Source organism: Orbicella faveolata, unplaced genomic scaffold (assembly GCF_042242905.1).
Source record: "Orbicella faveolata isolate gen_17 unplaced genomic scaffold, um_ofav_v1 contig_13, whole genome shotgun sequence".
Taxonomy (NCBI): domain Eukaryota; kingdom Metazoa; phylum Cnidaria; class Anthozoa; order Scleractinia; family Merulinidae; genus Orbicella; species Orbicella faveolata.
The window spans coordinates 8,413,545-8,440,100 of NW_028301540.1; the positions used below are offsets into that span (position 1 = coordinate 8,413,545).

Sequence of the window (26,556 nt, forward strand, 5' to 3'; positions counted from 1 at the left end):
TCATTTCATGATTTAAAAGCGCAGTGCCATCGAGATTGAGAACGCACCTGACTCCCGCAACATATCTTCAAGCTTAGTATTTTAGAAAGTGATGGCCTGGAGTTTTTTAAATTTGTAAGCAGTGATATTCTTACTTCTAGCCTTAGTGCAATGAAGACTTTGTTTTCTAAGAACAAGCACAGTCTTATCCTCGATTTAAGTAAGTGCCTTGAGGGTGCCACTCCTAGACCGGATGCCATATGGCTTGTTGGATTAAAAACAAAATTTGCTTTGAACGGTAGCTTTCAAAAGGTGATTCGGACTCTCGCATCTAGAGCTCATGAAAAATTCTTTCAAAATTCTTGGTATATAGTTTAATAGCCAGCTAGGAAGAACTAGGGAAGACGTTAAACAGTATACATTTCTTTTAGAAAACATTGCTAGAAAAAGTCAACAAAATCACCATCTATTTTGATCCTTTTGAATACTCTCAATTTGCTCCCGCCATTGAAGGTGTGTGTGCTACTATCAAGTTCTAAAGGTCGGGTTTTTAGCGCGCTTTCTTACATGGTGTTTTTAACGCCTACACGTACTCTGATGAAAACGAAGCAGCTGAAAAGTGCGCGTGCACGCTTTAGTCTAATGAAATAATTCATCCTAATACGAAACGAATGGAGACCAACCTTACACAAAAAGGTCTCCAAAAAGGTCTTCTTTGCAGTAAATGAACTGACTTATTGCAACCATAAAATCAAAATTGTAGTTATCACGTTCTAGTGTTACTGACAAAGTAGTGTTAACAAACAGATCTGAACGATTTAAAACTGTACGGTCATTTAGTTTCTTCCACGGCGGGTAAAATGTAAGAAAACCTTTGCCTCTCACGTAGCCCATGCCAGCAAGAGTTAAGGCAATGTTGCAACGATACCAAATAGCAAAAACGAAGAACGAATAGATCATCAATAACATCCATGAAAAAAAAGCACCTCCCACCAGTTGAAGGAGGGAATACTTGTACCTTAGTTAGAATGAGCACCTTCCGGTCTGAGCACTTCCATTGATTAAGATTTTACTTTGCCTTTTGTTTATTTTCTTTTTCACATAATAGTTACATTAAGATGTTTGCGGTGAATGAAAAAAAGTGACTTGGCGACCATGAGATCCAAATGTCATTTTATCACGTCGTATTGTCTGTTGCTAAACGAGATAATTTGCAAGACAAAGTATAATGTTTCAATACAAATCTCAGGGAATTAAAACAGTTTAGTCAGTCAGTTTTTCATACGACGGACAGAACATAGGTTAACATTTGCGTCGCACTTAGATCAGCAAGAGGTAAGGCTTTTTTTACAAGTTAATAGCAATTCAAAAGTAGAAGAAATAGAGCATCAGCAAAAATTTTGTGTTATGAAAAACCTCTCTAAAAGCGGCCTACCGAACAGTATATTTTGATGAATTTGGAGGCTGGTTATATATATCTAGAAATATTTAGTTCGTATTTAACAATACACTTTAAAAATACACCAAAACCCAAAAGTCCAGTGGCGCTTTACAAAGCCTAAGAAAAAAGATAAACAGCATAATGATAAAAATCTGAAAATTAGGCTGTATAACAAAAGGATAATTGTTCATACTACTTCATGGTGTTATTAAAAGAGATTTAAAGAGTCCAACGACTTTGCTAGTCTGATCTTCTCTGGTAACCTGTGCACTGTATTACTGAGGAAGCAACATAGAAAGCCCATTGCCCACAGTTCCGTCTAATTCATATTTATGAACTGTCTTTATTGCTTACTTTTCTATCGTTTGCTTTTAAGTCAAATAAAACCATTCTATACTAACATCCCATCCCATCCCATCCCACCCCACCCGGTTACCACCAGGGTGGGGAGGTGTTGGATGGAGTCCTTTCCCTGGGTTTTCGTTGTAATGAGACTGTCTTACGTCTTACGTAATAAGACTGTCTTGTATCGAGACTGCGTTACGTCGCCTCAGCCTACTCTAAAAGATAACGTGACATGTAGTTTTCGGTGTGCATATTGGTCATGACGTCACCTAACGTCAAATTAACGACCTCATTAATTCCGTAAGTCTTGGATCCGATCTCTAGGAGCTAACTGTTTCCTAAGAAAGTCAGACGATAACGGAGTTGATTGGAAATTAACAAAGATTAATAAGATAAATGTGAAAAGGAATTAATGCTGTCATACATGTAAAGTACGATGAGGAAAATGACGTCATCGGTTTCATATGCCAGCATCGACATGAGGATTTTCAATACACTAGGTTACGTAAAGTTAATTATTGTAAAAATAGTCAAAGGTAAGTTGGGAAGACTTAGGATGACATTGTAACGATATTGAAAGAAACCCAAATAGGAAATCTCACTATAACAAGGACATTAACGTTTACAAATGATAATTTCGGTTATAAGTAAGTATTCCTGAGTAGCTGACAGAGGTTTTAAAAGCTCGCCAGTATGAGCCACGTATTCATATGGCCATACTCCACAATAATCCACAGTTACGTTGCTAATGTACTTTTATTGCACCTTTGTCTTCTAGTGGAATGGCAACAGAAGGGATGCTACAAGAGGCCAAGGAACAAGGTTTTCAAAAGACTATCGCCGTTTTTCAGGAAGAAGAAGATAAGATCTCTACTCAAGAAAAAGGATTTTGCAGGAATTTTCCACTTGTGCAAAACTGCAGCCGCCAAAAAAAAAAACGGCCTAGACTTCGGCGTTATTGGAATAAGGGTAACCAGTCAAACCTGTGACTAAGACTGTAGACTTGTACTCTGATTGTCTTTTTTGCGCCAATTCTGTTAAAACCAATTCGCTTGAAACTTCCTTGCACCACGTAGATAAGATCTGAAATGTTTCCGTGGCACACATTGATCCAGTTAGAGCTTAACAGTCTCGTGCGATGGATCACTGACGATAAGAAACCAACTAAAATTGCAAACAAAAGCGTTGACACACTTAAGCTCCAGCAAATTAAGCGATTTTTAATGAGAACCTTATTCCCTTAAGGGGGCTCAAAACAGTAATATTTCCGTGAGGCGCCTGGGCTGTAGCGCGCAGTTCAGCGCGGTTCAGCGCGGTTCAGCGCGAGGTATCACGCAATCACCCGAGGGGTCGCGATTAAAAGTTTACAAAAATCAAAACAAACATGGCGGCGCGAGGCCTACTTTGTAAAACTTTGTTTCTGCCAAGTTTAGTAAGCTGTTTGCGTTATCAGTCATTTTTACCTTCGAAAACATCCATCCTTCAGGTAATTTCGAAGGAAAAACATTCTTTTTAAACCGCTCTGCTGGAACGTAAACGAAAATTGTGGTGTTGATGTTACGATCGATCGCGCCGGCTATCAATCTAAAAAACAGCAGGAAAAAAACTACTCTTCAGGTTTTATTCGTCCTTTCTGCTTTGCCAGTCTCACCTTTGGGTATTTGTGGTACTCTTCTTCTACCGCTTATGCTGCTAAGGACAACAGCGAAAAAGAAAACACTATTCGCGTTTATTCGCGTGGAATTGCGGGCTTTACTGATGAGCGGACCGCCTTCACGCGTGCGCAAAGGGCGATCTTGCAAAGTCGAGATTTTTAAACTGATCCGGTGACTTTACATTTTTTAATGCGAAGAAAACATTCAACAGCAAAAGTGGAATGCATGTGCGAAATTGCAAAAAAATTTGTGGACTGGAATTCCTCCAACTTGAAAATCGCCACTATTTTTTTTTAATTTCAGCGAAATTTACTCCACAGATTTTTTCATAATTTTCCCTGTTTCACCTTGTGCTGCTAATAAAAAGACTTTTAGAAAAAAAAAATATGGGGTCACTGGCTTAGTTTTTAAGATGGATGCAATTGATGGTAAAAAGTAGGTCGAGTTTGTGGCTATGCAACAGAGCAGTGCAACCTTAATTAATGACTTTAACACAGTGAAAGGTGCATTGGAGAGTTACCTTAAAAAAAATAGCACACTCATTCAAAACAGTACAGCTCCAAGCCTGAAAAATCGCACCTAGTTCTATAAGTCTCAGAAAAACAGAAAACTGTTTTGAGCCACCTTAATAAAACATTGTTTTGGCCAAGACATGTACGCTTTGTCGACATTTTCACGTGATTAAAACATTGAAAAGGGGAGATGGGACGAAATGAGGCAAATGTAAAATGTAGAAAAGGACAAAGGGAAACCGGTATGATAAGATAAAATTGCAGCTGTATTTGTAGTGTTCTGTACTCGATTGCAATTGGATGCGAGCAGTGCAACAAATCGCAAACTGTACCTCACAAGACTAGATATTACTCTAGTTAACATTTTTCAAGCGTCCAAAGCATCAAAGATTGAGGTAAGAACCAAAGGTGCTAGCTAGAAGAGTTGTCTCGAAGATTTTCGAAGTCGGTTAAAAGACTTTTCTTCCGAAGATTTACAAAACTGGACTCGGAGTCTTAATATAAGATTCCGAAGCTACCTCGAAGAGAAACGATTATTTCTAAAACTTACCGTTCCGAATAGTTCTACCTCTTGACGTTAGTGAGATTTAGTGCGGAATTGTGTCACTCTTGATTTTGTTAAGGTGGCTGAACACAGTTTTCAAGAGCCTATGCCTAATTCACCATTACTTTTAAGCTATTTATGCTTTGGCGCTCGTTTTTTGGAAGAGTCAAGGTTAACCACAGAAAGGTTTATTCTCGTATTTTGGCGAAGGTGTGTGCTGTTGCCATGGCAACGGGGCTGGTTAAAAACAAGGCTTAAAAAATGGTTTTTGTTTATTTAAAAAAAATCCAGTCGTTAGATTTTTTTCATCTTTTGCCCACTACGAATTGACATTAAATCCCTTCTGTCAACACTGTTCTATTACAATTTTGACGTAGGCGATTTTCGTAATTCGCCGTAAATCGTTTTCACCGCATGTTCTGTATTATTAAAAATTCCCTATGTCAAAATTCAGATTTTTTTGCGATAGATCATTCACGTGGTTTCTGAACTATTTTTTTTGCCAAATTTCTTGAAATTTTAACGACTGGATCGTCAGAAATCCGCAAGTTTCTGCAAAAGCAATCGGTCTCAATTTTTCGAGCAACTGCGCATGCGCTGCATTTAACTGGGTTCTTTCGGTAACAAAGAGAAAGCTGAGAATTGCTGGTTTCTTTGCGTCGTTACCTTTTCTAACATATCTTTGCAATAAAAGACTAAAGCCATCAATACACTGCGTTCAATAATAGAGAAAAAATAACACAGATAGTGTGGGTGTTGAGTAAATAAAATGATCGCTTTTTGCAATCCTTGTGCGAGCGCTCAATTGCATCAGCAAAAGCGCGCGCGAAAACTGTGTTCGGCCACCTTAAATTCACTGTGAATTTTTTACAAAAAGGCAACACGACCGTCTCGTGAAGTTCCTGATCAAAAGGCACTCTTAATATTTTGAAAGTACTCCAATAGATCTTGCCGAAGACGTGTGCAATTTTGCCGTGAACTTTCGAAAAATTACCCTTACATTATACATTACGAAGAGTACTCTCCCATACTAAAAATAATTGTTCATTGAAATTACATTATGTGTGTTAAAAGCCAGGCGTCAAGTCTAGATATCTCTGTCTGTGTCCCCGGCATATTCTCGCGATTCGAAAACTAGAGGAGGTTGCTCCAGCTTTACACACGCAGGATCGACGAGGAGGTCGTCGTATCTATGTAAAGTGCATAAAACGCCACTTGCATTTAAATTGTTGAAAATCTAGAAAATGTTTCTCCCCAATTTGCCTTAGTCAAGCAAACATGGTATCAGAGTACCAATAGAACACCTGTCTCCTAGCGCTTCTACCTAATTGGAAGTATTTTTATAGTGTTGCTATGAAAAGGTTTAAATCAATATTAATCCTAACACCAGTAAATTATTTATGTGTTCCAGGTCGCGTTCACAAATTAAAAAAACAATTGATGTGTCTGACAACATCAGATGGAAAACCACCCAAACGGTATGGTAAAAATGTCAAGGGCTGCAGAATTGATAAACTTCGAATATGGTGTGGGAGTGAAACCAAGAGTGTTCTTTGTTCACACCAAGTAAGTAATGAAAGGAGGACGTTATACCTTTAAACACTCCTGTGAACAGGTTAATCCTCCACTTAGTCCTTATTCACAAGGTAATTCCTGTCAATTTTGATCACTCCCAGTTTGGAAAAGCCAAGGAGTGTCGAGAAATTACGTATCTCGGGACACAGATTGTGCTAAGATGGACAACCCAGAGAATTTTTTTCATCCGTATTTTCAAGAATTCATTAAATTCAATAAGAAGCGCTAGCCGCAGACACAACAACAATTCTTAAGTTGGTTTTCTAGAAGTAATCTTTCGTAATAAGTTTTCTAAGCGGACCAAACGTATTTGACTTCGGCGCTTTACTTCAGAAAAATGACTTGAACCCTAAAAATGTTATCATAGGTTTACCTGCCATCCTTGCTAAGCTAAAATAAAATACGTTTTAGTGATTAATAAACTTGGTAGAAAACGCCAGTTTCTTCAAAACTACTAGCATGTTTAATTTTACAGGGAGCATAAAACCTTTACGATGTACAAGTCCTTACCTATTTATATACCATATGGGCCGAGCACGCAGTAGTACTGAGTACATGTAACTTTAACAATCTGCATGGGTATTTGGCTTCTAAATTATTATTGGAATTAAAGTTAGAGTGTCTTGAAAATTAGTTTGGCTACTCAATCTAGGATTTTATCCCTATTTCCCAGATTAAATGTCTAAAATATCTTCTCTTCTTGTCTCCTACTCCGAGTAAGCTAGCCATTATGTTTGCAATTGGAAAATTATTGTATGTTCAAATATATGAATATAAATGCAAATACTAGCTAGTGAACAGACTCCCAATTAATGTAGAGAGTGAAAACTCATGCTACGCTCACAAAGCCAAACTATTTTTGCGTTTTGCAACATTTTTGACCTTAGCCCAATCATTGGGACGTTCACCAAGCGTGTTCGCACACACCCTCTCCAGTGAGAGTATCTACGTTGTAGGTCACTTTGCACTCTTTGTGTGAGAAAAAAAAATTCAAAGGTATTCCTCTCCATGTTAAGGTGGCCCGGCCCTCTATACACTCCCTTTCCCAGTGCTACTGGTTTTAAAGTGTTGTTACGAGTCGCTCCTATCGTTCTTCGCTTTCGCCGACCACGTGACCAAAAGAAACGGAGGTTTTGAAGACGAGAATGCTCCCTATAGTTTTATGAACGCATGCGGGCTGAGGACGAAAGCTTCAGTAATCTGCGCACGCTCAAAGGAAAACGTCATTTTTTTATATAGTTTATGATGTCAGCATGACCACAAAAAGGAAAATAACAGTGAATTTTCTCGCCCTTTCTTCGGGGAAATTCCGTCAAAGTTGGCAGTCTGCTAACAATTTTCTTTTGAATTTAACAGGTTATAAATAGTTAACTTAAGTTGGAACTCGTTTTTTAGGTAAATCTAAAATTCATATCCCGCCGTACTCGATGGACCTTGAAAAGTTTAGAAGATTTCATCGAAGAAAATTCGAGACAATCACAACGCAAGGCCATATAGACGGTGAAAACGCGGTTCATCCAAGACTAAAAACAGGGATCATCAACAGTATGACGACAGAATTTCTGCCGCAAATCAGTGCGGGCCAGTGCGTCGCAACAAAGCTAGTGTGACATGGTGCAACGTTTCAACTACTGTCTCAGACAAAAATAGGAAATAACGCTTGAAGTGCTTGGTCATAATACGGACATACCAAATATCAATCCCGTCCCCAGGGCTTCTCGAAGGGACGGACCCTTTGAAGGGGGAGGGGGACTGGGCAGTTTTTTTTCCAAATTTTACGTTGAACAAATTCTTGAACAAGCTATCGCCCACCTAAGAAAATCATGCACAACCCAGAAAATTGCTCAACCCCACTCCTTCCCTCAATTGAATCATGGTCCATCCCATATCCCTAAAAACGTAAACCTCAGTGCGCGGAACCGGAAATAAAACTCTTGAAAACCGAGGGAAACTGGTAGTAACCAGTGGCACCCCCAAGTCACGAGAATAGAGTCACGAGTGGGTCACATGCGAGACAGTTTTCCTGTGCCAGGAATATCACTTTCCTGCAGTTTCTGCATGCTGTTGGAGCGTGGTGGGAACGGTGAGTGTGTTTTACGTTTTTTACATATCTATATTTCAAAAAATTGAGGTCCTCGTTGCCGACGTTTTTACGATTTGTTAGGTGAAGAGATGGATAGGAGAGATGGTGCGTTTGTAGAGTCTTGCAAACTTTCATTGCTTTCATAGCTTTCAAGAATAAGCAGCTTGATCAGTTCTCTCCAATCTGTTCAAAGGGTTGTGTTACTAACATAATTTTGAAGCTACTTATTGAATTTTTTAAACCTCACCTCAATTGCCTTCCGTGATCATTATTTTACTTCACCAGTTTCCTTCATAGGCGTTAAACGCGTTGTGAATTTGTGCGACTCGCTGATCGTTTCAGCATTTTACTTTCCTCGTGGAAGGAAAAATAAGTAGATTCCAAGAATTTGCAACGACGTCATTTTCGTTTTATGGACAACCTGATGGAACGAAAATGAAATGAGGAAATATGCTTTCACTGTCAATGTCTTTCCGCTTTAAGAGGTGACTATCACGACTTGCAATTTCTCCCCAAATAATTCGTAGAATTAGAGCTCGCACGCAATCTTATGAAGTGATCATCTATTCATAGACCTCGAAACGGAAACTTTCTTGTTTATAATCAAGTACTCTCATTTCGTTAAATTTAACTCCCTTATGTTCTTTGAGGGTGAGTAATTTCTCTCAACTACTTTTTAAGAGGCACTGTGGTCTACATTTTGCAGGGCTAAAACTTGGCAGTCACCAGGTTGTCAGTGGCAACTTAAAACTGAGGTTTATTTGCTGGAAAGGAAGGAAGGAAATTATGCAAGATTTGCTCAAATGTGTCCATATTATTTCTTCACTAAATTAGTCAAAAACTTGTCGCAAAATTGTGACTGAAGAAGAGGACCTATTTAGTTGCCAAACATTTATTTTAGTCAGGATTGTATCCAATTTTGTCTGTTGCAATTTCAAGCCAGTTGTTAGACAGTAGACAGTTGTTCGACTGTAAATTATTAGCAAAACAATTGTTGGGAGATGTAAAAGTGTAAAATCTCTGTAGGGAGGGCAGTGCACTTTGGAATTTCCAAAGGCAAGAGGGGGTTAGAATAATAAATAATCTTTATGCAGGAAGCTCCAGTTGCATTGCGTGATTTTCAGAGTGGTCCCCAGTAACTAAGGTAAAATAGGGTAAAAAATTAATAACTAATCACAATCAAATCCAAGTACTAACAAAAAATGAAAGCAAATGGTCATGTCGAGTTGTTGATTTGCATGATTTGCTAAGAAATGGCTCATTAGATGCATGCATATCAATTGTTCTCTTTCCTGTTGCCATTGTGTATTGCGTGAGGTTTCTACTGTACTAGGAAGCGTGGCTCTAACATTCACCTTGAAGCACTTGAACGTCTTTACCAGCTGGCTCTATAGCCAAAGCCTTTTGAACTTTCAATACAACACTGCTGTCAAGTTGAAATTTAGACTCCATGTGTTAACAATTTTAATAACTCAATTGCTACATACAATGTTGCATACCTCAGTTCAGGTATCAGTTAATCAATGTATATGTATGACTTTTCCAAGCATCACAATGTTATGCAGTATGATTGTACTGCATACTATGATGCTTAATATTTGGCTACGTATTAAATAAGTCTTGCTGCATTGATTTATGTTGTGTCTGGAGTTATAACATACAACCAGGCTGACATACTATCGTTCGTAGAAAGTGAAGTCTTTCCTTGGCACAAATAACCTGTTGTTTGAAATTGCAGTGAATGTTGGAACTGAAGGCTTCTTTAGGGGAGCTTAATATAGCTGCCTCAACTTGAACCAGATATAATGTAGCCAACAGTGAAGGCATTATTTTCTCAGTAAATTAGGTTTCGGATGTTGCCATCTTGGATTGTAATTGGATACTTGAGCGGTAGAGGGTTGGGGCAGAGAGGGGTGGGGGTGGGGCACGTAATATTATTAATTATTTTTCCTTCCCCTTCCCCTTCCCCCTAGCCCATTTTTTTTCCACCTCACGCCAACTCCCTTGGCAAATTTTCCATCACCCCAGCCCTCCACAGTTACCAAATATAAGATGGCGGCCTGATACAAAAATGTGCACTCGCACACCCAAAATATGCCTGCACTGCAGGCTAGATACATTTGCAGCTTAAGGGACTTTCCAGTTTATATCATGTAAGCCTCATGGACCACTATAGAATTTCCTGCAGTAAATCAAAGTCCGATAAACTTGCTTAGAAATGGAAAAAAAAAGTTTTGAATGCAGTTCCTTTAAATTTCATTTTTATTTATGTTCTGAGCTTTGTACCTATTTTCATTTTAGGAAGAAATGGAAAACTTGAAAATTATTTTAAAGGGAAAATGTTTTGATTTAAGACCAGAACTATAAATTTCAATACCTTTGGTCATCAAACAGGTTTGATCAAATCATGTCAGATCGAAGTTCTTCTTTCAAATGTTATATAGCAATGTGCACAACAGTACAACTATTAGTTAGTACATAACTTCAATATGATAGAATTGGACTAGTCATCATGACTAGCAAGATTGGGATTGTTCAAGTCCTATTCTGACTGCTAGCTGGTGTTTTTCTCAGTAGTTATTAGTTCATCTCCTCAGTCATGTTTGTACATTTATATCAGAGATAACTGGTCTGCCTCCAGCCCAACTAGTTGGTGTTTTAATCATGTTATGTTCATTTACAAAATAAATTATATTTGTTTCAGTGTTTGCATACTTTGGCCCAGAAAATATTGGGGGAGCACCAGTTAAGATATTTACCCTATTATCTTTTTAACTTGCTTTAAGCAGACACCTTTCCTAAGTGCACACTTTACTGGTTGCAAGTTAAGGGTGTCCTCTAATGCAAGGTTCAAACTTGTTATTCTCACCTAATAGTTTGTTAAGATTTTGGTAAGGCAGGTACACTTTTAAACTATACTTTTTTTCACTAACAGCAGTCCAACTAGGTCTAAAATCTATGGTAATCTTGGAGTGCTCATCCTATTAATTATACTTCTTTTGACAATTAAGTATATAGATGTTGTAGGTCAAAATGATTTTAACTTAGTTTGATTCTCAATTTCCTTTGTCTTCAGTAGCCCTAATTATGCGTGATCCATGAATAATTTGGGAGACAAAGGAATTTCATTTTAGCCTGAATTTCATTTTGATCCACAAAATATGCATCCACAGGCAGATACATACACCTGTACTACAGTAGTAATGCGATACTTTCGAGTGCAATAACATGGAATAGGCTGATTTAGCAACAGGACAAGAAGGTCAGATGACAATTGCAGGGCATGCTGAATAACCTGGATTCTGTTCTAATTTGACCATATTTGGGTATTTGTACACAGCGTGCTGTCGTCAAGTGAGGTTCCCGTTCTCTTGCTAAATCAGCCTAATACCCCACAAATCTCTTGTATTTTCTCAGGGTACCCACAAGTCTTTAGGTAAGTCTCAGTTTATGGGCAAGCGTGTTTACCAAGAAAATACAAGTGACAAGTGGGATATTCCGTGATGTACTAGTCAAAAGCTTATACCAATCCATAGAAAATACAGTGGCCAAGACAATCAATGTGACATATACACGGCACACAATGGGAAGGTTGGATGTATTACCATCAAATATAAAATTGCTAATCCTGTTTTCTGATTGGCGGTATTTTCTATGGCATGGTATGAATGTTGGTACACTGCACCATTGTGCCTAGATCCCAATGTGATACATGTACAAGACACTGTCCAAGTCTGTGTTAAACAAGGGCCTCTGATTGATCTAACCAGCCAGATGTTTTTTTTTTTTTTTAATGTTTCTAATATTAAGGCTTTTCTTGTTCAGATGAAGTGGTGCAAGGAATCAGTGTTAACACTGCTCTTTAGCGTCATTATTTTGTCCTGTGCCAAGGATAACCAATGTCCTGGAAGCAAAGCAAGTTGTCCTGATGACTCCACTTGCTGTCATCTGCACGACGGCAGCTATGGTTGCTGCCCTATTAAGAATGCCGTCTGCTGTCAGGATTCTGTTCACTGCTGTCCTGCTGGATACTCCTGTGACGTTATAAAGGGTGTCTGTCAGCTGGGTGACAAGTCAAAGCCTTTGCTGAAAAAGATCCCTGCAATTCCAACTGTGGTATGTTGATGATTTATCTTTCTATTCACTAACTATAACCCATCTATTGTACTCAAAGTTCGAGCATGCTTGGTCTACATTTATTTACAGGCCTTCTGACAGGGTGCAATAAAAAAAAACAAATTACATGAAATTTTCGGGGCAGGTTATTAGCTAAGAATGGGCTGTTATGCAGTAAATTATGCAAATTGTGCGTACTTTTTTCCTCCTCTATTTTAAGCATATTTTACTAGGTTTCATAAGAAGAAAACTACTTTTGGGCTGCTCCAACGACAAATTGAACCTAAAGGAACAAGAATTAAGCATCTACAGTATGCATAAATTGTGATAAAAAAGACATGATCAGCCACATTTGCCCCAAATTGTCTCATGATTCATTTTCCATTTTTTTTGTTGTTTTGTTTTTTTGCTGTGAGTAACAAAATTCTCCTTTAGTTAGCTTTTGTCAAATCTCCCTTCATATGAATTGAGAGAATCTGAAGATTGTTCTTGAATTTACCAGTAATGCAATGAGAAGTTTTGAATACTTGATGACAACTTTTTAAGGGATGACATATTGTGTGACATCATTGCTTTATGCTGGCATGCATGCATTCCTTTGGATAATGATTTCACATAGTTTGTCGCGCTTATGTCCGTGCGCGACATAAGCGCACGATTTATCCCCCTGTGGAAGCGAAATGCACTCTGGGAGTTCCTTTGCTGCTTTCCTTTGCTGTTTGTAGGTTCAGCGGAGTGCTTTTAATTGTAGCTTTTAAAAGATGATTTAAGGGTGGATTTTGGGTTGAACAGTATCAGATAAATTTGGATTCATGGGCAAGCTCGTAATAAGAACATATCCTCCATACATACAAGTTTAGATAGACAAGTAAGTTGCACAGGCGATAGTTGAAGGCTTTGCAGCTTTCCTTTGCTGTTTGTAGGATCAGCAGACTGGTTTTAATCAATATGACAAGTATATAGTTAAAACAACAAATTAATTTCTGGTGAGGTAATTAGTGTTGCCAAATATTTTTAACGATAATAAGGTGTTGATTTCAGAGAGAGTAACATTCCTTTACGGGTTGCCTTTGCGGCTTTTCTTTGCTGTTTGTAGGATCAGCGGAGTGCTTTTAATTTCAGCTTTTAAACAAAGATTTGGAGGTTGATTTTGGTTTATACAGTGTCGGATAAATTTGCGGCCATTGGCAAACTCGTAATAAGAACATATCATCCATACATACAAATTTAGATAGACAAGCAAGTGGCACACACAATAGCTGAAGGGTCTACATAAAATTTACAGATTGGTATCGCAGTTGTACATGTACTTTTGCCAGTCCTGAAGTGAATTGAATGAGCATTGTATGAGCACTGAAATATACAGTTTAAAGTAGTGATAATGAAGTCAGGGTACGATTCATTTGCAGTTTTCAGTTTTTTATGAAGTTTTGGAAATGTGCTGTTTTATATTTTCTGTCAACGAAAGAGTGGTTGTGATTAAACAATCGATAATCGTTTTGTCAGGGTAAAGACAATACGAATGTTCAGTGATGACAAGTATACGGTTAACAACAAATTAATTTTCTATGAGGTAATTAGTGTTGCCAAATATCTTTAAAGATAATAAGGTGTCGATTTCAGAGAGAGAAACTTGTACTTTGCGGCTTTCCTTTGCTGTTTGTTGGATCAGCGGAGTGCTTTTAATTTCAGCTTTTAAACGAAGATTTGGGGGTGGATTTGGTTTATACAGTGTCAGATAAATTTGGGCTCACAGACAAACTCATAATAACATATGTTCGATACATACGATGTTAGATAGACAAGCGGATCGCACACGCGATATGACAAGTTAAGAGAAAATGATTTTCTCTTGGACAAGTATATGGTTAAAACAACAAATTAATTTCCGGTGAGGTAATTAGCTTTGCCAAATATCTGTAAAGATAATAAGGTGTTGATTTCAGAGAGAGGAACTTTTCAGCAGAGTACTTTATATTTGGGTTGGTATGTTATGCTGACTCCTAGCACATGGATAAACAAGATGGGCCTGGTACATGAACTACTTGAATGAACCACCAATGGACTACCCTAAATGTAAAACCCTAAAATTTCTAACCTAAAAGTTTAAGAATCAATTTGTCTGCTCATGTTCCAATCTTCTAGGAACAATTTTTAAACGTCATCACTTCTGCATGCATTGCGTGCTGTTTATTTTGTATGTTGTGCTGCCATCAGCATAAGGGGTCATAAGAGAACTCAGAATCTCTTCCAAGTACTCTTTCTCTTTCTTCCTTTTTAAAAAAGGCAAGTTCAAAAGTAGGGACTGCTGCTTTTTCTCTTTTATTGAAATTTCTTTTCTTTTCCGTTCAAAACTTTATCTAAATTCTCTTCACAGAAACTTTGAAAATGCACAGAAGCTGCCACCATTTTTTTAGCCTACCCACTATCCACAACAGAATAGACCATGAGTAGGGTAGCCAATAAGAGAGTGGCCTTCTTGATAGACTGCTAGTAGATTTAAATGATTGTATACCAAAACCACACTCAACTCTTTGTAAAGCTGTGTCATTAGTACGCAATTAGTTGAATTACACAGTCTCCTTAGTCATCCTGTTACAACACTCAATCCAGATAAATGAAATAATACATCAATTCAACATAAATAGGTTTTAGCAGGATCGCATTGACAAAGTGGCACTTCATCGACCGCTTCTGGATCTAATTGATTTACATGTATATCATTATTGTGACCCACAGAACGAGATTGCTGAAGGGAATGTTGTCATTTGTGCTAGTGGTGAGGGGCAGTGCCCCCCTGACCACTCCTGTTGTTCTGTACCAGGGAGTGACCAGGTCCACTGCTGCCCTGGTGGATACTCGTGTGAGAAGGGCCTGTGCCAAGAATCCAGTATTGAATTTCCTGCAGCCATCTTTACTTCATCTGCGGCTAAAATTGTGAAATGCAATCAGGAGTTTGCTTGTCCTGAGAGGTAATGCTTGATGTGCATGCAACTATTAGCATTGCAAGGCGTTACGATACAGAACTTTTCCCTGTTATCTTAAGTTTGGTTTGAGTTTGTTCCAGTCAAAGGTGCACATGGCCATCAGTTTTTGTATTACTAGTGGGCCACAATGCAGCTCTCTAAATTGTGAGTATGGCAGCTGGTTAAATACCTACAGCTGTATGCACTGCATGCACAAAATATAATTTTTATTCCATTTCGCTTTTTTGTGTTTCAAACAGCTCTCTAGACTTGCTACAAGTTGACCTTTGCTTAATCCTTTGCTTAGTCATCTCCCTCAAGCAAAACGAGAGGGTAATCTTCGAGCAATGAAGTTGCAATTGCAAGCAACGTACATGTAAGTCATGAAAGGTCAATGGCAAAACCAACAAGGCAGGAAAGAGTAATTGGAAAGGCCTTTTTGAAAGTCTAACAGCTCTCTTGCACCCTCACCCATACTTATAGTATGTAACATATAATATGGGACAGCTATAGACCCTATTCATAAATGGCTGCCAATTAAAAATTCTCATTTAAGTATTTAAATTAGTCCAACTTACCTCGTTTTTGAGTTGATAATTCAGAAGAATTTTTACTCTCCAACGAGGTTAGCTGGGCTAATTTAAATGCACACAAAAGAATTTTAAATTGGCAGCCATTTATGAATAGGGTCTATAGTTTGATTGTTTTCATTCATTGATTAAACGTTGTATTTGTTCATTTTAAACTTGTAGGCACACCTGCTGCAAAGCTGATAAGAGCTACTTGTGCTGTCCTTTCCCACAAGCTGTTTGTTGTTCTGACCACCTGCATTGCTGTCCAAGAGGTTTCAAATGCTCTCCTGATGGGAAAACCTGCTCATCAGGTGTTTATACCCTACCTGCTCTTTCTGCGTCATCACCAATGTCTTTGAAGAAAGGTTTTAGTAAACTTCTGCATCTGATGATGGTAAAGGTTGCAAAAAGAGGAAAGTCGCCCTCTGTAGAGCGTCCTAAGTTGTCAGTTGTCAAGGCTTCAAAAATGCGTGACAGTGTTGTTTGTCCTGATGGTGAGTCGGAGTGTCAAAGTACCCATACATGCTGTGAAAGTTCTTCAGGGCTATGGGGCTGTTGTCCACTTCCACATGCACTTTGTTGCAACGATGGGGTGCATTGCTGTCCAAAAGGATACTTTTGCTTTCCTTCAGCTGGAACTTGTTTAAAGGAAACCAAACGAATTGCTGTATTACAGACGTCGCCAGCATCCAAGAGGACAAGTGACCTTCACAGTGTTGTTTGTCCAGGTGGGCAATCGCAATGTCCCGATGGAAACACATGTTGTAAACTTTCCTCAGGACAATGGGGTTGTTGTCCACTTCCACGAGCAGTCTGCTGCAGTGATGGAATACATTGCTGTCCTAATGGATACACCTGCACTGGTGGATATTGTACAAGAGGAAGCAAAGTCTTGCCTTTGTTAGAGAAGCTACCAGCTTCAAAAAGACACGTTGATGTGAGCAGTGTTGTTTGTCCAGATGGGGAATCTGAGTGTCCACATGGAAACACATGCTGTAAGCTTTCCTCAGGACAATGGGGTTGTTGTCCTCTTCCACAAGCAGTTTGCTGCAGTGATGGAGTTCACTGCTGTCCTAATGGATACACTTGCGATGTTTCTGCTGGAACCTGTAGTCAAGAAAGCAAAAGTACACCTATTCTAACAACGCTGCCAGCATCAAAGAGAAAGGTTGACGTGGACAGTGTTGTTTGTCCAGATGGAGTATCTCAGTGTCCAGATGGAAACACTTGTTGTAAACTTTCTTCCGGACAATGGGGTTGTTGTCCTCTTCCGCAAGCAGTCTGCTGCAGTGATGGAGTTCACTGCTGTCCTAATGGATACACTTGCGATGTTTCTGCTGGAACCTGTAATCGAGGAAGCAAAAGTATACCTATGTTAACAAAGCTGCCAGCATCAAAGAAAAAATTGGATGTACATAACGTTATTTGTCCTGATGGGCAATCAGAATGTCCAGATGGAAACACATGTTGTAAACTTTCTTCAGGACAATGGGGTTGTTGTCCTCTTCCACAAGCAGTTTGCTGCAGTGATGGAGTTCACTGCTGTCCTAATGGATACACTTGCGATGTTTCTGCTGGAACCTGTAGTCAAGAAAGCAAAAGAATATCTATTCTAACAACGCTGCCAGCATCAAAAATGAAGGTTAATGTGGACAGTGTTGTTTGCCCAGATGGAGCATCTGAGTGTCCAGATGGAAACACATGCTGTAAGCTTTCTTCAGGAGAATGGGGTTGTTGTCCACTTCCAAAAGCAGTCTGCTGTAGTGATGGAGTTCACTGCTGTCCAAATGGATACACTTGCGATGTTTCTGCTGGAACCTGTAGTGAAGGAAGCAGAAGTATAGCTATGTTAACAAAGCTGCCATCATCAAAGAGAAAAGCTGATGTGAAAAGCATTGTGTGCCCTGATGGGCAGTCGGAATGTCCAGATGGAAACACATGTTGTAAACTTTCTTCAGGACAATGGGGTTGTTGTCCTCTTCCACAAGCAGTCTGCTGCAGTGATGGAGTTCACTGCTGTCCTAATGGATACACTTGCGATGTTTCTGCTGGAACCTGTAGTCAAGAAAGCAAAAGTACACCTATGTTAACAAAGCTGCCAGCATCAAAGAAAAAATTGGATGTAAATAACGTTATTTGCCCTGATGGGCAATCGGAATGTCCAGATGGAAACACATGTTGTAAACTTTCCTCAGGACAATGGGGTTGTTGTCCACTTCCACGAGCAGTCTGCTGCAGTGATGGAATACATTGCTGTCCTAATGGATACACCTGCACTGGTGGATATTGTACAAGAGGAAGCAAAGTCTTGCCTTTGTTAGAGAAGCTACCAGCTTTAAAAAGACACGTTGATGTGAGCAGTGTTGTTTGTCCAGATGGGGAATCTGAGTGTCCTGATGGAAACACATGCTGTAAGCTTTCCTCAGGACAATGGGGTTGTTGTCCTCTTCCACAAGCAGTTTGCTGCAGTGATGGAGTTCACTGCTGTCCTAATGGATACACTTGCGATGTTTCTGCTGGAACCTGTAGTCAAGAAAGCAAAAGTACACCTATTCTAACAACGCTGCCAGCATCAAAGAGAAAGGTTGACGTGGACAGTGTTGTTTGTCCAGATGGAGTATCTCAGTGTCCAGATGGAAACACTTGTTGTAAACTTTCTTCCGGACAATGGGGTTGTTGTCCTCTTCCGCAAGCAGTCTGCTGCAGTGATGGAGTTCACTGCTGTCCTAATGGATACACTTGCGATGTTTCTGCTGGAACCTGTAATCGAGAAAGCAAAAGTATACCTATGTTAACAAAGCTGCCAGCATCAAAGACAAAATTGGATGTAAATAACGTTATTTGCCCTGATGGGCAATCGGAATGTCCAGATGGAAACACATGTTGTAAACTTTCTTCAGGACAATGGGGTTGTTGTCCTCTTCCACAAGCAGTTTGCTGCAGTGATGGAGTTCACTGCTGTCCTAATGGATACACTTGCGATGTTTCTGCTGGAACCTGTAGTCAAGAAAGCAAAAGTACACCTATTCTAACAACGCTGCCAGCATCAAAAATGAAGGTTAATGTGGACAGTGTTGTTTGTCCAGATGGAGCATCTGAGTGTCCAGATGGAAACACATGCTGTAAGCTTTCTTCAGGAGAATGGGGTTGTTGTCCACTTCCAAAAGCAGTCTGCTGTAGTGATGGAGTTCACTGCTGTCCAAATGGATACACTTGCGATGTTTCTGCTGGAACCTGTAGTGAAGGAAGCAGAAGTATAGCTTTGTTAACAAAGCTGCCATCATTGAAGAGAAAAGCTGATGTGAAAAGCATTGTGTGCCCTGATGGGCAGTCGGAATGTCCCGATGGAAACACATGTTGTAAACTTGCTTCTGGAGAATGGGGCTGCTGTCCACTTCCACGAGCAGTCTGCTGTTGTGATGGAATACATTGCTGTCCTAATGGATACACTTGCGATGTTTCTGCTGGAACCTGTAGTCAAGAAAGCAAACGTACACCTATGCTAACAACGCTGCCAGCATCAAAGAGAAAGGTTGACGTGGACAGTGTTGTTTGTCCAGATGGAGTATCTCAGTGTCCAGATGGAAACACTTGTTATAAACTTTCTTCCGGACAATGGGGTTGTTGTCCTCTTCCACAAGCAGTTTGCTGCAGTGATGGAGTTCACTGCTGTCCTAATGGATACACTTGCGATGTTTCTGCTGGAACCTGTAGTCAAGAAAGCAAAAGTACACCTATGCTAACAACGCTGCCAGCATCAAAGAGAAAGGTTGACGTGGACAGTGTTGTTTGTCCAGATGGAGTATCTCAGTGTCCAGATGGAAACACTTGTTGTAAACTTTCTTCCGGACAATGGGGTTGTTGTCCTCTTCCGCAAGCAGTCTGCTGCAGTGATGGAGTTCACTGCTGTCCTAATGGATACACTTGCGATGTTTCTGCTGGAACCTGTAATCGAGAAAGCAAAAGTATACCTATGTTAACAAAGCTGCCAGCATCAAAGAAAAAATTGGATGTACATAACGTTATTTGTCCTGATGGGCAATCGGAATGTCCAGATGGAAACACATGTTGTAAACTTTCCTCAGGACAATGGGGTTGTTGTCCTCTTCCACAAGCAGTTTGCTGCAGTGATGGAGTTCACTGCTGTCCTAATGGATACACTTGCGATGTTTCTGCTGGAACCTGTAATCGAGAAAGCAAAAGTATACCTATGTTAACAAAGCTGCCAGCATCAAAGACAAAATTGGATGTAAATAACGTTATTTGCCCTGATGGGCAATCGGAATGTCCAGATGGAAACACATGTTGTAAACTTTCTTCAGGACAATGGGGTTGTTGTCCTCTTCCACAAGCAGTTTGCTGCAGTGATGGAGTTCACTGCTGTCCTAATGGATACACTTGCGATGTTTCTGCTGGAACCTGTAGTCAAGAAAGCAAAAGTACACCTATTCTAACAACGCTGCCAGCATCAAAAATGAAGGTTAATGTGGACAGTGTTGTTTGTCCAGATGGAGCATCTGAGTGTCCAGATGGAAACACATGCTGTAAGCTTTCTTCAGGAGAATGGGGTTGTTGTCCACTTCCAAAAGCAGTCTGCTGTAGTGATGGAGTTCACTGCTGTCCAAATGGATACACTTGCGATGTTTCTGCTGGAACCTGTAGTGAAGGAAGCAGAAGTATAGCTTTGTTAACAAAGCTGCCATCATTGAAGAGAAAAGCTGATGTGAAAAGCATTGTGTGCCCTGATGGGCAGTCGGAATGTCCCGATGGAAACACATGTTGTAAACTTGCTTCTGGAGAATGGGGCTGCTGTCCACTTCCACGAGCAGTCTGCTGTTGTGATGGAATACATTGCTGTCCTAATGGATACACTTGCGATGTTTCTGCTGGAACCTGTAGTCAAGAAAGCAAACGTACACCTATGCTAACAACGCTGCCAGCATCAAAGAGAAAGGTTGACGTGGACAGTGTTGTTTGTCCAGATGGAGTATCTCAGTGTCCAGATGGAAACACTTGTTATAAACTTTCTTCCGGACAATGGGGTTGTTGTCCTCTTCCACAAGCAGTTTGCTGCAGTGATGGAGTTCACTGCTGTCCTAATGGATACACTTGCGATGTTTCTGCTGGAACCTGTAGTCAAGAAAGCAAAAGTACACCTATGCTAACAACGCTGCCAGCATCAAAGAGAAAGGTTGACGTGGACAGTGTTGTTTGTCCAGATGGAGTATCTCAGTGTCCAGATGGAAACACTTGTTGTAAACTTTCTTCCGGACAATGGGGTTGTTGTCCTCTTCCGCAAGCAGTCTGCTGCAGTGATGGAGTTCACTGCTGTCCTAATGGATACACTTGCGATGTTTCTGCTGGAACCTGTAATCGAGAAAGCAAAAGTATACCTATGTTAACAAAGCTGCCAGCATCAAAGAAAAAATTGGATGTACATAACGTTATTTGTCCTGATGGGCAATCGGAATGTCCAGATGGAAACACATGTTGTAAACTTTCCTCAGGACAATGGGGTTGTTGTCCTCTTCCACAAGCAGTTTGCTGCAGTGATGGAGTTCACTGCTGTCCTAATGGATACACTTGCGATGTTTCTGCTGGAACCTGTAGTCAAGAAAGCAAAAGAATATCTATTCTAACAACGCTGCCAGCATCAAAAATGAAGGTTAATGTGGACAGTGTTGTTTGCCCAGATGGAGCATCTGAGTGTCCAGATGGAAACACATGCTGTAAGCTTTCTTCAGGAGAATGGGGTTGTTGTCCACTTCCAAAAGCAGTCTGCTGTAGTGATGGAGTTCACTGCTGTCCAAATGGATACACTTGCGATGTTTCTGCTGGAACCTGTAGTGAAGGAAGCAGAAGTATAGCTATGTTAACAAAGCTGCCGTCATCAAAAACAAAACCTGATGTGAAGAGCATTGTGTGCCCTGATGGGCAGTCGGAATGTCCCGATGGAAACACATGTTGTAAGCTTGCTTCTGGAGAATGGGGCTGCTGTCCACTTCCACGAGCAGTCTGCTGTTGTGATGGAATACATTGCTGTCCTAATGGATACACCTGCACTGGTGGATATTGTACAAGAGGAAGCAAAGTCTTGCCTTTGTTAGAAAAGCTACCGGCTTCAAAAAGACACGTTGATGTGAGCAGTGTTGTTTGTCCAGATGGGGAATCTGAGTGTCCAGATGGAAACACATGCTGTAAGCTTTCCTCAGGACAATGGGGTTGTTGCCCACTTCCAAATGCTGTCTGTTGTAGCGACGGAGAACATTGCTGTCCTGATGGATACACATGCGATGTCTCGGCTGGAACCTGCAGTAACGGGAGCCTAAGTATAAGTATGTTTAAGAAGGTGCCGGCAGTGGAGAAAACTACTGACGAGAAGGGATTTGATGGCATAGTCTGCCCTGATAAAAAGTATCACTGTCCGAAAGGAAACACATGCTGTAAGCTTTCCTCTGGAACATATGGATGCTGCCCTTTGGAAGATGCTGTTTGCTGCAGTGATAATAAGCACTGCTGCCCTGAAGGATACACTTGTGACGTGAAGGAAGGTTAGTTGATCCACGTCCTGTTTTTTGTCTTTCTTTTTCGAACATGAGAGCACGAGAAGGGGAGAAGAGGGTGATGTTATAACTAGTAAAAATTATATTAATCGGCTGAAGCATCCTGGTTAAAAAAATTGGGTTTTGTTTAGGCCGGTTTTCATTAGCGCATAAGCAACTTACGTAGACTGTGTAAGATGTTAATAATTAGCGCCTTTTGATAAAAAATGCCCCAACAAAAGGCACTACTTGACAACACCTTACTACGTTTGTGTATGGTGCTCGTGCACGTGCTGGTGCTGGTGCTCGTGCACCTACTCGTGCTCGTGCTCGTGCTCGTGCTCGTGCTCGTGCTCGTGCTCGTGCTCGTGCACGTGCTCGTGCACGTGCTTTTGCTCGTGCACCTGCTCCTGCTCGTGTTTATGCTCCTGCTCGTTCTCGTCCTCGTGCTCGTGCACGTGCACGTGCACGTGCTTGTGCTCGTGCTTGCACTTGTGCTTTTGCGTAGTGAATACCATGCTGAAAGCAAAGTCGTTAATAGTTGAACACTTAGTAAGACTTAGTAGAAATCATGAATAGATTGGCAACTATAGATTCGTGTTATGCCGGGAAAACTAAAAATGTTTCTTTTTGGCAGGTAAATGCAATAAAACCGCTGAACACATCAACATGATAAACAGCATCCCAGTTATTAGGACGTCAACAGGTATGTAAGGTTAATGAAAAGTACCCTCATCCCTTGTATAACTAATTATGCGTTCAGCGACGATTTGCAACCAGCCACACGTCTTCATACAGCGATGAGAGCAGTACAGCTGCCATTGGATAGATGGAATTCTCTATTCCACGATTGTGTTGAGTTGCTAGTTGGCTTGAATAGCTTTCCAGGTAGCTTGAGTTTCTTCAGGTGGTTGTTACCATGGATTCCAAATATCGAGAGGCCAGTATTCCTGCACAGATGGTCAGATTTCAACCCAGAGCACGCACATCGTGGCGTCTGTCAGCCAGTCTGTCTGTTTGTCTTTTTGTCTGTCTGTTTTTCTGTCTGTCTGTCTGTCTGTCTGTCTGGTTGGTTTGTCGGCTGGTTAGCTAGCTCACTAGGTTGACCTAGTTCATTTGCCTGATTGGCTGGTTGGCACAGCTTTTGTCTGGACACGAGTCCGTTGGTGGGAGCGTCTGTTTCTCTATCTGTCTTTTTACTCATCGGTTTTGGTTTCTTTTTCAGTTTCCCTGGCCCCTTCTAATCCGACTTCTATACTCTGATAGAATATTTGTTTTAGCCAGTGAAAGCGCGCGCAGAATCCAATCAATTTTGTCGTTTTATTTTTGTTATATTTCAGATGCTGAAGTCAGGTACATAAATTGCCCTGATGGATCTACCTGTATGGATTACGAGACATGTTGTGAACTCCCCGGCGGGGGATTCGGCTGCTGTCCTATGCCACACGCTGTGTGCTGTTCAGACCACGAGCACTGCTGTCCTTGTGGATATAGGTAAAACAACATCCCAGCTCTGCTGTTACTTAAATTTCATGTTGGCGGAATGCGGCTTCCTTTCACCACGATTCTATGACCTGTTTGCTGTGCAATGACCTGTACTTGGTTAGGAAATAGGCGACATTTTTTCGTTGTTTGCATCTTCAGCCCATAGAAATAAAGTCACCAAACGTTCAAACTTCGAGTGGAACCGTGAGTGGCTTCACTGCAGTGTTATGGAGAATTTATCGCGATATTTGTGTAGAATGTAGGCGGTTTAAGTTGTCTCATACAATAACGTAAAATGTTCCTCGGTAACAAAGGACTGGATTTCGGCATGGTCATACTTCCTTACATCTGTTGCCTTTTTTTTGCAGATGTGACCTGGCCGCGGAGATGTGCGTTACTGGAAACGTCCGTCTTCCGATGATGAAAAAAATGAAATCTGCTCGCCGACCAAAGACTGAGCATGTAAACATCGACGAAAAAATCCACTTCATTCCTGGACGCACGCAGGCTGGGGACGATGATACAGTACTGTGGCTGGAACGTCCTTGAAAGGCGAAGCGTCTCTGAAATGGACAAATTGACACGGACCGAGAAACTTTCTACAGAATAAGTTTAAAACAGCTTCTTCAAATGGTTTGATTTATTTTCTTTAGTTTGTTTGTTTGTTTTTAATTTTGGTGACGCTGATTCGATGCTGGGTGATTGTTCGATTTCTTGTATGACTCGCTCGAACTTGGTGATTTCCTTTTATTTTTCTTGGTAACTTTTAGTGCGTCAATAATTTTTTACTTTTAGAGGACCGCGCTTAACCAGTGTGCTTTGCGAACGGACTCTACATTTGCGCAATCTCCCTTATCGCAGAATCTACCTGTTTCAGAAAACTGTGTGGGATTTTTTGGAAACATGGTACAGACAGGCTGATCTTCCGCGGAATGCATTCAGTTAGTCAAAGAAAGAAAATGTGCAATATTAGGGAAATTTCGATTTGTAGTTATGTTATGGTAATTCCACGGGAGGTTATGCATGGGTGACCGAGAGAAACAACGCGCAAAGCACGCTGAATGAACGTTGCTCTTTTAGAAGACCACATCTCATCGCGTTATTCCTGTTTTAACGTCATCCAAGGATGTGGTATGGGAGAAAAATTATTGTTCAGCAAGTTAGAATAGGACGGAGAGCTTCTGAAGAGAATAATAAGATACGGCAGACTAGTTGATTCGCCGTTAAAGATCAACTACGGCTTTACAAATGATATGTTGTGCTTAGTTACCAATTGTCTCAGGGGACATTTAAGCCCTGGTTTGAAAATCCCAAAATTTAATTGTTCATTTTGCAAAGCTTTTCTTCCAGTTGTTTTGTTGTTGTTTTTATGGTTATTTTTTTGTTTGTTTGTTTGCTTTTTCCAAATTGTGATTGATACTGTTTGTTTGTTTTTTGTAATTATTATTACCATTTTTGTACGGATGTGTGACGTAGTTTTTTCGAAGTAATTTCCTTTGTAACGATTTTTTTTACTTAACTGAATGCGAAAATGTTTTTGCATCTGTTGCCGCTTGATGTTTCGTTTCAAATTGGAAGGCCTCGTTGGATATTACACGGCTTCACTTAATTTTTTTTGTTTTTTTTTTTATTTTTGGAGCTTGACAAAGAAGAAATAAAGCAAATGAAATAAAACGCATTCCGAGAAATCGTTTACGAAGTACCAAATCTTCGGCCACTTAGTGATCGGAGATTTCTTCAGCCGTCTACGAAGGCTTATCGAGTATGTCAGCCAAAGTGAATTCCGTAAGCGATACTAGTTCTTTAATTACATGATAGAAAAGGGTGTTTTGAACACAAGTTAAGAGAGTCGTGGTGTTGAGTGGTTCGGGCCTAGCTAATGACCTTAACATTAGTAGAACTTATAGTCTTACTAGTGAATTGTAAGTAATTACTGGCGATCTGTTTTGAGTTGCACTGTAGGTTAGAAACGCCAGATAAAAACACTAGGATTTACTGCTTTTTTTATTATTTGTTTGTGAGCTGCCCGTCGAGTTATTCTTTGTAGAAGCCTGAGAATTAGTTATCCCCGATCGTGCCCGGGTTAGCTCGAAGACTATTTTTCGATCGACTTTTCGTAAACGAGACGCTTAGCGGTTTCAGTCAGCGTCCTAATTGTCATACATGATATAAAAGTGTTACTGCGTGTCTTGATAGTTCTTTTTTGCACGGGCAAAGCCTGTTTTTCATCTTGTAAGGAAACAAAGTCTTAGTTGATTAATGAAATGTTAAACGTAATAAAGTTAATTTGTTTGAATACACTCTTCCTTGTCGCACTTGTTAAGATATTTTAAATCTTATTTTAACAAGCTTTAGAAAATAGCGTAAGAAGAAACGCGCGCTGATTGGTTAAAAATTGTTTCTGTGTTTAAAACAATTAGATTATGAGCTCGAGACGATAGTTGACGAGGGCACAGCTGGAGTCAACTATCAAGCATAGAAATCGAGAGCGAATAATCAAATTGTTTTCACTACAGATCACATTTTCTCTCCTCAGTAACGGGACTGAAAAAATGGAAATTGAGGATTTTTGAAAAATATTCACTTCTTACTTTAGGCTATTAGGGAGCCTACGAGGTCAGTGTAAATAACAAAGGACTTGTTCCTGCTATATTTTGTGCTTCGCAAGAGTTGCCACGATTAGAGCTGGACCCAGCGAGAAACACGTTCCGCTTAGTATTCGACCCAGATCCCTTGGAGCC

General features: G+C 40.2%; 1 protein-coding gene across 1 annotated transcript; it reads left to right on the forward strand.

Moving 5' to 3' along the window:
- The first annotated feature begins 8,026 nt into the window (after positions 1 to 8,026).
- Positions 8,027 to 26,115, forward strand: LOC110052858 (uncharacterized). The gene is made up of 7 exons (XM_020759054.2): positions 8,027 to 8,134; positions 11,960 to 12,250; positions 14,990 to 15,222; positions 15,969 to 22,339; positions 22,968 to 23,036; positions 23,671 to 23,824; positions 24,184 to 26,115. The coding sequence occupies exons 2-7, from the start codon at positions 11,960 to 11,962 to the stop codon at positions 24,362 to 24,364; spliced, it is 7,299 nt and encodes a 2,432-aa protein (XP_020614713.2). The 5' UTR covers positions 8,027 to 8,134; the 3' UTR covers positions 24,365 to 26,115.
- Positions 26,116 to 26,556: the final 441 nt, after the last annotated feature.

Excerpts from the sequence above, each read along its gene's own strand:
- LOC110052858 (XM_020759054.2), top strand. The coding sequence starts at position 11,960 with ATGAAGTGGTGCAAGGAATCAGTGTTAACACTGCTCTTTAGCGTCATT. Across the intron at positions 22,340-22,967 it reads CACTTGTGACGTGAAGGAAG|GTAAATGCAATAAAACCGCT; the intron begins GTTAGTTGATCC and ends TCTTTTTGGCAG. Across the intron at positions 23,037-23,670 it reads AGTTATTAGGACGTCAACAG|ATGCTGAAGTCAGGTACATA; the intron begins GTATGTAAGGTT and ends GTTATATTTCAG.